Below are 10,972 nucleotides of genomic sequence, written 5' to 3' on the forward strand. Positions count from 1 at the left end.
CAATCCAGGATATGAAATTCTGGAGAAATTAAAAAGGAACATGCATGGTAGATGCATAGCAAACACTGATATATAGAATCATGGAAATACTCTGTAATCTTTTAATGTCGGTTTGCACCGTAGAGAAAGGTGCTACATATTCTAGATATTTCACAGTTGATTATTGTAGGAAGTATTTAATTATTTACACTTCTGTTTTCATAAGTTGATTTAACCAATATAAGTCTTATACTGTTGTGCAGCCAATGTCTTCACAAACAACAGATCACAATCTTTTAATTACATCTTTGACTGAAATGTCAGAAATTTGTTAAAGGGATATTTCTTTTGCAAGTGGAACAAAACAAATGATGCCAAATTCTCTGAGTAATTCTGTCACACTATTTGAACCTGCAATGGATAACAACCAGTGGAAGCATAGCACCATACCTTGCCGTGGAGAAATGTAGCCCCAAAAGGGCATGCAGTTCCGTTTCAACTCCAAGGTTGATGATCATGAGATTAGTAATACTTGTTCCCCCAAAGAGGAAATAGGTATTTCTTATTTTGCTGCAGGTTTCTTAAAGGCCCACTGCACTACTTGTAGCTACTTGCGCCCTCTATATAACAAACAATGCCTAATCGGTGACCATTGGTCCCCCATGATCCTCTTTTTCTTATGTTAACTGAGAGCTGAGTTGATGAGATAACCACCTGTCCACTGACCTTGCAGGGTGCTCTAATCCCTCCTGTAAACTATGGCAGATAAGCTTTAAGTTCAGTCAATAACTTAAATGTGTGAAATATTGTGAATGTGCCTGCTTATAAAGGAAAGAATCAGGAAAAATAGAATGTTGGCATAACCATGGGTAATTAACAATTTTATGATTTGTTGGAGAAAAAAAAATTTAACCTCTTTGATGCAATGCACAAGTTTCTTTTTATTTTAATGATTTTAATTTTATTGTTTTAATTATGATGGTCTGGTAAGACAGCTTGCTAAGGTCATTTTATCCCACAGATGATGTCTTTAAACCCACAGATAATGTAATTACAGATTGTAATAATTAATTATGCTTTAAGATCAATGCTTTAGCTGATGAAAATGATTTTAATCTTTTTCTACCAATATTATATTTTACGTTTTTCAGTTTTAAGTTGCGAAATTAAATTTGATTACCCTGGAGACAGATCGTTATATATTTTACCACATTTCCACTGATCATGAATAATGACTATCTTTTCTTATTGGTTTTGATCTCTTTTTATATTGATTTTGAGAAAGTTAAAAGAAAAAAAAAAAGGTATGAAACCCTTCACTTGCAAAGACCCTGCTTTGAATGAAATGATGAAAATGACTTGCGTCCCCTTTTTTTATGACTACATGTCTTTTCTTTGGTTTAGCATTCTTAACCTATTTTGACCATTATTTTTGTTAACCCTTTTTTAATTTTCTGGCTGACATTCAAAAGTGTAAAGAAAAGGCTTTGTTTACATTATTATCATAATCATATCATTATTTATTGATTTCATTTTTTAAATTCTTGTGTGATTTTATGTTCTACATCATAGAAGAAAGTGACAAGAAATTATGTTGTTTATTCCTTGTAATTCATTACTGTGAGGTGACGCAATTACTCCGATGAATCAAATGAGCCATGGATCTCAACTCAAAACAAATTGCTGCACTACATGTGTATGTACATTACTGTAAATACAAAACAAATAAATCATGGGTCAAAGTTACAAGTATTATTTGCGCCTTATGTGTTTTATTTTTTTCTTTGTTGTGTTTCTGTTTTTATTTTTTCCCCTTCCCTTTTTCAGTATGAAGAGTGAATATCAAGTATGTGAGAAAGATCTTTGTTGTCATTTTTTCTTTCTCTCTCTCTCTTTCTTTCTTTCATTATCTCTCCCCTCTCTCTTGCTTTCTCTTTCTCTCTCTCCCCCTCCCCCAATTAACTCCCCCTTAGTTACTATGAAATGCAAGATTTAGACTAAGAAGGCATGAAAAGTATTTTTTTCACTTGCCTTCCTACTTATAAGTATATCAGTGTTGATATTTGTCCAATAAAACAATGGACAGAAGAGATACAGACATAAACATATTGATAGAAGGGAGAGACAGAGAGAGACAGACAGACAGAGAGAGAGAGAGAGGGATAGAGGAGGGAGGGAGGGAGGAGGGAGGGGATTGGGAAACGCGGTTTATAAATGAGGTCGTCTTGGCTTGATTTCCTCCATGACCGTCGCGGTTCTAGGTCTAGCGCCACCTAGTGACCAAAGTACAGTACACAAAGATTGCGTAAGAACTATTGCCGTGCGGACGTTGCTTTAGAGTTTTACTCACTACACCACGTCACCGTATATCGTGTGATCCGATGCCTGAAGTTTCGGCTGGAATCGAGAGAGAGCTTCGTAGATGCACAGCTCAGTTCAGTAGCGGCAAGAACTACAGTGCATTGCCAGTGTAATAATAAAAACTGGGCCGTTTCTTTGATGATTCTGTCCAGATTGTTTAGTCCATTGAAATCGTTCAACCGTGGTCTGGTTTGGGGTATTACCAAAGTAGCAAATATGAGCAACGACCAGTACCACCACAACCGGCCCTATCAAAAGAAGAATGAAGAGTTAAAAAGTCGTCTTGTGTGGGTTGATTTAGAGATGACTGGTCTTGATTTGGACACTTGTCACATCATTGAAATGGCTTGCCTGATAACAGATCAAGAGCTCAACGTTGTTGCGGAGGTAAAATGGCATCTAGGCCTACTAGGTCTACTTTGTACTACTACTAGGCCTACTAGACAAACTAAAGCAATTAATAATTGGTTCGATTTAAATATCATAGCATGCTTGTTGATGAATACACGTCCTTCCACGTATTTATGTATGTATTTATCATGTTTATACAAGCAAATTATGCCTAGACCAGTGACTAGACCGAAAGCTTCAGTCTCTGACGTCATCCATCGATTGATTCATCCATCAATTTCGATGAAGAAAATCGGGGAAAAAAGACCCTTAATTTCGCATAGGGTCTACATACAGTCCAGCTGGTATTAAAAAGTGCATGAGCCGATGTATTATTAGCCTAGATCTAGGCCCAATTTTTTCACAGGAGACTTCTGTCTCTGAAGAGAGGAGCCGACCCTACCCAAATAAGAGGCTAACGAACGAAAGAGACAGAAATTTTGGTCTACTATTTGGAATTGGATAGCCAAAAGCTTCAGTCTCTGATATCTAAAATTCGGTTCCGCTGAGATTACATCCGACTCCTCTGACTGCCTCTTGACAAATGTCAGTTTTATTAAAGAATATCTTGTATACCAGTAGGTTATTTCTCTCTAGTTCTCTACCATTTGGATTGCAATATATAATGCCATTTTTGTTTGCCTTCTGCTTGGTTTGGAACTTCTGAGGTTGAGCATGTATGGCAGCCGGCAGGCATGTTGTTGTTTGCCTTTTCATTTAATTTAAAAGTAAAAGTGTCAATGAAACAAATGAAGAAAAATGTATGGGATTCAGATGAAATAAAAAATAGAAACTCTTAGAAAACATCTGGTATAGTAGGTAGTAGACCCAGAAAAAGAATTTATATGCCTTATTATATAAAAAAAATTAAAGAAATTAATTCAATTTTTCACCTCTCCCAGGGACCCAACATCATCATTCACCAACCCGACGAGATCCTTGACAAGATGAACGATTGGTGCGTCCAGCATCATACAGCCTCTGGTCTGGTGGATGCCGTGAAGGCCAGTAAGATCACTCTCCAACAAGCAGAGTATGAGATGCTTTCATTCGTCAGGGAGTACACCTACCCCAAGCTCTGTCCTCTGGCGGGGAACAGCATCCATGTCGACAAGACGTTCTTGGTGAAGTACATGCCACAGTTCATGGACCACCTGCATTATAGGATCGTGGATGTCAGCACTGTTAAAGAGCTCTGCAGGTAGGCATATGATTGTCATTGTTGGTCAAACAGTTTTGAGCATCCAGTAACGCCTGGCTGGAATGCTCGCCATGGAGTGGAGATTGTGCACACAGTGTGTGCGGGCAAGTATTGAATCCAATGACCGGGGTAATAGTATATCTGTAGAGCGATTAGAGACATCATAGATGTATTAAGTGCTATATAAAAGCGGAATTATTATTTTATGATCAAGCTCTCAATTTAGAAATGCTAGTTATCTGTTCAATTACTGGAGAACTCACTTTGTTTTACTTCAAATGTAGGAAATGTACACTGCTCAAGCACAGAACTATTCAGATCACTGTTGCACAAAACTTATCATTGATGGTAACTTTGCCATCAGTGGTAACTACCATGGAAACCTTGATTTTGATTGGCTGTTGAGCCCTGTTACCATGGTAGTTGCCATTGATAGCAAAGTTACCATTAATAGTAAGTTTTATGCAATGGGCCCAGATCACACTGTAAATAGGTTCATCTTCTCTCTCTTTCTCTCTTCTCATTAGAGATTATTTATCCATGTTACAACAAATTTGCAAGGTCTTTATCTTTATTTCTTAAGATATCATACTGTAACAGAATAAGGTTATTAATCACTCATTTTCCAAATTGTGTTTGAAGGATTAGAGATGGGTATACTAAAATTTACTTTTCTTTATATGGTCAGTAACATGATCAGTAACAGGACATCGTTTAAATAATTGAAAGGTAGTGAATTGAATTTTTTGGAAGAAAATATAAAACAGGAATTAATACAATATTTAGAATTTCATGAAATTTTTTGATATTTTTTATTTTTATTTTTTAAATCCTAATCTTGAGTGCTTCAAGTATCTTGTATCTTTTACTTTCATTTTTATTATTAGGAGGTGGTATCGTGAGGAATACGAAGCCGGGAACCAGAAGAAAGGATCTCACAGAGCGATGGGAGACATCAAGGAGAGTTTAGAAGAGCTTCGCTATTACCGCAGGACCATCTTCAAGTAACGCCAATTAAGCCATTCCTACGATTGCAAACTGTTCATCAAGCAAGTCTGGCGCTCGGAGAAGACTCAGAGGTGGAGATCTCGAAATGCCATACCCTGTCTTCTCGGCAGGAGTTTGTTGACCTTTTTGTCCAGATTGATTGATCAAAGAATTACTGCTCAGAGCCAGAAACTCATTACGTACTCTGAACCCATCGTCTACTTTGACCCGGTCATTCCTGTAATCGGCCTATGAGAATAAGACAATGCACTAGCCAGTAGCTTAAAGGGATAGTTGAGATTTGGTGTAGAGGGCGCTACACATATTAATTTTGTTGTGAGATAATGAGAAACCAAGTGTCATATTCGAAAGAGCATACAATTTAAAAGACAGAATCATCTTTGTTTGGTTTTGGTTACTAAAATTCAGTTTGACCCAAACTGTACTTTCTATACCAAAACTCAACTACCCCTTTAAGTAAGATAATTTGAAACCAGAGGTAATACCCTTCTTCTCTCAACAGATAATGTGGCCTTGTCATGATCCCAGTGGATGGTATTATATGGAGGACTACTAGGACCCTGTTTCATGACACTTGTTATCAATAACATGTTACAATAACTATTATCTATAAGCTACTTAAATTATGGCATTTTATTAAATAAGAACAAATTTGTCATAGAAGTTCATCATTTGTTGTCGATAATCAGTTTTATGAAACAGGGCCCAGAGCAATTTTACAGGCTGAATATATATATATCAACATATTTATTGCCCTTAGTCTGTAGCCTTGCCGTGGAGCATTTGCCCTTGGTAATTTTCTTATCCTCGAGTCACCTTGAGGTCCGAGCACCAAGGGTTCGGTGAACCCATGAATGCACTTCTGCTTCTTGATAATCAATGGCTCCATAGTAACTTATTCTTTTAGGATCCGACTTTAAATTTCAAAACCTTTAGAGTCTGTCCATGCAGGCTTTTTGTTTAAATTTGAGTATTGGAAGGAGGGGTGGGAGTGGGGGGCTGATTCTAAATTGAGGTCCCATATTTACCATACCCCTGTTGTTATTCCACAGGATATTACAGGTGACAACTGAGAAATCATGCTCCCATCCCTCTTTTGGTTTGTTATTACTGCAATTACTTTACTTCCCTCCAGTTTATTGTGAGATGCTTTTTTTTTCTTGCATTTATATAATGATAATAATACGAAACATTTATATAGCCCTCCCATCCCTATAATTGCAAGCCCTAAAGATTGTAAAAAGGCTGGTGAGACAAAAAAGTATGTTTGTGTATTGGAGGGGGGGGGGGGGGGGGGAGGGGGTAAGGCTGCAAACAAAACAGTAAAATATGTAAATACTGTACATGTTTTCACAGTTGAAATTTTGATAACATAACCTTGGGTTCTGGTGATTTAATGGTGTTTAATTTGAATTGATTTTTAAAGTGCTTGTTTGATTGATTCTCCTCAGAACAATGGTGTATTCTTGGGTTAACTTGGCCATTTTGATCAGTGTCGTTTGGTCCGTTCCTTTCAAAGTATTCATATGGTTGCACCAGTTGTTAATGTGGTTTGTTCTGGTTGAAGATGTGAGTTTTTTGATGGTCAAGATGATGTTTAACTCTTTTTTTTGTTTTGTTGGGTTTTGGGTTTTTTCTTTTGTATTACTCTGTAATATTTTCTCCAGTTTATTTATTCAATAGATCTTTTTTTCTCCTTTGCATTTCTCAACATTTACTGCAAATTCAATAGGATTCTTTGACAATCTCCCATTCATGTTTTTTGTTTGTTGTTTATGTTGTTGTTGTTTATGTTGTTGTTGTTGTTTTTTTGGGGGGTTTCTTTTGTATTACTCTGCAATTATACCGTTTTTTTCCAGTTGATTTGTTAGATGTCTTTTTTTTCTTCGCATTTCTCAACATTTACTGTGAATTCAATAAGATTCTACGACAATCTTCCATTCATGACTACCAGAGTTCTAAATTCTCTGTCAATGTAATAACGGGTGATTATCCTGACCCATGAAAATATACCAAAACATTATTTTTTATTTTTGAAGTCTTCCACTGCATCTCAACAGTGTAAATGAGATTCATATATTCAAGTAGTTTGCTTGCCAAAGTGTAGTGCTATATAACATTTTTGAAGAACTTGCCATTTGGTCAAATAACGCTTTCACTTATAACTAAAGGAATTGTTTCAAAGGAATTACATACTAATATCAACATCCATACAATCTGCCTTTTTTCATACACTTTGACTGATTTATAATATATTCAAATATTTCAAGAATTCAAAATAAAACATGTACATTGAAAAGGAATTGGATTGGAGCTACCCCATATTAGCAGCTTGATCTTACCGGTCATTCTATCCTACACCTTCAAAGATTGCCTGAATGGTCCATGCAAACAAAAGAAACTAACCAAAGACTGAATGCATACCTGCCAACCCTTCCAAATTATCCAGAATATTATGATTTTCTGTATTTTTAGGATCTACAAATTTAAATTGTGAAAGACCAATTTTTTAAAAGCCAAATTTAGCTTCTTTAATCATGTGCGGCGATTTGAGAAAATTAGAAATTTCTATTTCTAATTTTCAAATGTTGGCAGGTATGTGGATGTTACATTCCTTACTTTCTGCTTGAGTTACATAACTGTTGATTGTGGAGGTGTCTTGGTACAGTGGTTCATTCACTTGACTCTCAATCTCAGAGTTGAGGGTTCAAATCCCAGTCTGGCACTCAAGTCCTTTGGCAAGACATTAATCCACATTTTGCCACTCTCCACCCGAATGTTAAATGGATACCCGGTAAGATGCCAAAGTGATTGTAGTTTGCTTACCATTGTGAGCATCTGTAAATTGGCGCCTGTCTGGAATGCTCCCAAGGGAGTGGAGAATGTGTGCGGCAAGCCTGAATTTGATGACTAGGGTAATAATAAACATGTACATTGTATCTGTTAAGTGCTTAAAGTCGTCATCACTGTATTAAGAGTTTTATAAATGCTGAATATTATTATTGTTATGGTGATGACGATTGGATAAAGGGTATTCATTATTTATTGGCCTATTTGCTCTATAAATCTTCCAAGTATGAAGTAAAAGATGCAAAAGCAGTCAAATAATAAATGTATTGAAACTGACATTTAAAAATCACTTCTGCCGAGTGTTCGACTCTTTTATTCAGTGGCCGAGCTAGTTTATAAGTTGAGTCTAAGTTTGAATGTCAGGTACTAAAAGCTGTTACTTGCAAGTTACATTTCCATCATCTAGATCTGTTATAATGCTTCCCCCCTCGTCATATTTCAACTCTCATTTCTTTGGGGATTTTTAAAAGCTTTTCAGAGGTAAATGATTTGAACCCCCTCCATGTCCATTAACTTTGTTTCTTGCTGGCCTCTCACTCTCTCATTCTCACTCTTAATTTTGGCAGAAATTACAACAAAATTCATTGATCTCACCATGATCCCAGCTTGTGGAAAAAAAGTGCAATGTGGCAAATTTAAACAAATTGGAAAATCACCACTTTACAACAAAATCTGCAGTGGGCTTTTCAGCATTTTAGGCATTATTTTTCTTATGGGCCCATTTTCATGTCTTTTCATTGATACCATGTATAAATAATCCTAGCATGCCAGAAAAAAATGTAATAGGGCAAAATTAAAGAAAAATTGAAAAAACACAAATTTTTGACAAAAACTGCAAGCGGTCAGCATTTATGGCCGAAAATACTTGTTTTTCTTCAAATTGGCAAATTTTCTTTGAGCTCGGGTTTAAATGACCCTAACATGCCCCGAAAAGTGAATTTCGAAATCACACATTTTTGACAATTTTTTGACAATTTTTTGACAATTTTTTGTTCCTTGGGAAGTTCAGAATATGGGGTTATTCATAGAAGAGCTCTCTCACCATCTTCTCTCTCTTTTTTTTCTTCTCTCTCTCACATTTTTTTTTCTCTCTCTCTCCCTCCACCCTCTCTCTCTCTCGCACTCTCTTTCTCTCTCTCTCTCTCACTTGCTCCCTCTTTCTCTCTCTCTCACACTCTCTTTCTTTCTCTCTCTCTCTCACTTGTTCCCTCTTTCTCTCTCACTCCACCCTCTCTCTCTCTCTCTCTCACACACTCTTTCTTTCTCTCTCTCTCTCACTTGTTCCCTCTTTCTCTCTCACTCCACCCTCTCTCTCTCTCTCTCTCTCACACACTCTTTCTTTCTCTCTCTCTCTCACTTGTTCCCTCTTTCTCTCTCACTCTCTTGCTCTATCTGTCACTCACTCTTGCCCTCCTCTCTCTACACACCTAACATCCTCTCTATCTTTCATTTCTATATTAATGAATTACATCAATTTAGTCTGTAAATAATACAAAGACAAAATTATATTTTTTCAATTATTTTTTAACAAAAGCAATATAAATGTATTACATCAAGGCTAATTGAACAGTGTTCACAACTGATGTTGACATCCTTTTTTTTTCCAAGATTGATTAAGTGAAGACATTGGTTTTTAACAAGTGTAATGAAAGAAGATTAAAAAGCAATGATCAACTTCTTAAAGTAAATGTACATACCACAGAACTATTTTAAAACACTTTAGTACAGAAATGTTTGGAATCTGGTACGTTAAAGCACTGTGTGGTATAGGCAATGGCATGAAGTATATAAAAACAAGAGTTTTTAAATTTGTTATAACAAATAGTGTGTAAAATTTGGTCCATTAAGATTAATACTTAAGTACTGAAATCATATAATAATATTGCATCGATATAAAACTCTACTATTACCCTATATTGCGACCCCTTTGTAACTTGTTATCTAAAGAAACAATTGACTGAGAAGCCGAAACAGCAATTTTTTCTACACTATCCTACCTCTCTTTTGAATAAATGCTCAGTAATCATTGTTTTCACATAACTTAGAAGGGGAAACTAATGGGTTAGATCATTCATTGCAGCTATCAAATAATCTATATATAACTTACTTGAGTTAAAAAAAAAAGGTATAAAAAGAACAAATGCCAAATATATCATTGACATTACATCGGGGGGGGGGGGGGGGGGGGGCGTTTCACAAAACTTGTCATCAGTGACAAATGACAGTTTTTGTTATAAGCTACTGAAATCTTTTCTTCTGATTGGTTATCAGCAGATTTGTCACTGATTTTTATCATTTGTCATTGAAAAAGGGCTTTGTGAAACAGGCCCCTGCATTGTTGCCTACACTCTAGAAATCCTCTGTCTAGCCTAATTTTTCAATTTAGTCCGAGTAAAATAGCTGAAAGACTCGATCAATTAAAAACTACCTGATCAAACTAATGCCAACCTACTTACAGGTATTTTTCAGACATTTTGCCCCTGCTTATAAATGTATAAAATATATTCAGGCGCATTTGAAGAATATGTTAAAAAGAACTCTACCTGGGATAAACAAGCAAAAAAGCCAACCACGCATTTTAATTGAATACATTGCTATTAACTAGTTGTATATACTTCTAAGCTGAAAAATTATAACAACCAGCACAAAACTCTGAAAGTGTATGACAGTGCATACATGTATATACATGTATCTTCAAAATATACATCTTGCAAGTACAGTTAATACTGCATAACTCAAAGGCGCACAAGTCAAATGGTAAAAACAAATCAATTTGTTTGACCAAACTATGCAAAACACGTTATTTACACCTCTTAAGTCAAATTTTGCATTATTAAGTCAGACTATTCTTTGAGGTCCCACCATACTGGACTTATGCAGGATTAACTGTAGTTTTTTCTGAGTAATAGAACATGTGAGGGTTTCCATCTAGCATAAGTTCTACATAAAGTCCAACTACATGTAGTACATGTATTCTATAAAAGGACCCATGTATAACTGATCAACTAGATATTTCCAAAACTCCATGTTCCCAATAAAAAAACTATTGTTTTTTTCACGATTAAAAACAGTTCAAAGTTCTATACAAAGGCAATGCAGAATGTGGAGGTGCCTGATATGTACATCTTAGACAGAGCTCGTCTTGAGCTAGATTTATACTTGCACCGTTGGAGACAGCCCAAT

The 10,972-nt window shown here is 35.9% G+C and overlaps 1 protein-coding gene across 1 annotated transcript; it reads left to right on the plus strand.

Moving 5' to 3' along the window:
* The first annotated feature begins 2,184 nt into the window (after positions 1 to 2,184).
* LOC574901 (oligoribonuclease, mitochondrial) lies at positions 2,185 to 8,078 on the plus strand. The gene is made up of 3 exons (XM_775303.5): positions 2,185 to 2,727; positions 3,633 to 3,931; positions 4,819 to 8,078. The coding sequence occupies exons 1-3, from the start codon at positions 2,479 to 2,481 to the stop codon at positions 4,937 to 4,939; spliced, it is 669 nt and encodes a 222-aa protein (XP_780396.3). The 5' UTR covers positions 2,185 to 2,478; the 3' UTR covers positions 4,940 to 8,078.
* Positions 8,079 to 10,972: the final 2,894 nt, after the last annotated feature.

This window comes from Strongylocentrotus purpuratus, unplaced genomic scaffold (assembly GCF_000002235.5).
Source record: "Strongylocentrotus purpuratus isolate Spur 01 unplaced genomic scaffold, Spur_5.0 spur5_scaffold_3, whole genome shotgun sequence".
Taxonomy (NCBI): domain Eukaryota; kingdom Metazoa; phylum Echinodermata; class Echinoidea; order Camarodonta; family Strongylocentrotidae; genus Strongylocentrotus; species Strongylocentrotus purpuratus.

What these genes read in the sequence shown, in the direction of transcription:
- LOC574901 (XM_775303.5), top strand. Translation starts at nt 2,479, where the DNA reads ATGATTCTGTCCAGATTGTTTAGTCCATTGAAATCGTTCAACCGTGGT. An exon ending in AGCTCAACGTTGTTGCGGAG is followed by an intron (nt 2,728 to 3,632) that starts GTAAAATGGCAT and finishes CACCTCTCCCAG; the next exon opens with GGACCCAACATCATCATTCA. An exon ending in ACTGTTAAAGAGCTCTGCAG is followed by an intron (nt 3,932 to 4,818) that starts GTAGGCATATGA and finishes TTTTATTATTAG; the next exon opens with GAGGTGGTATCGTGAGGAAT.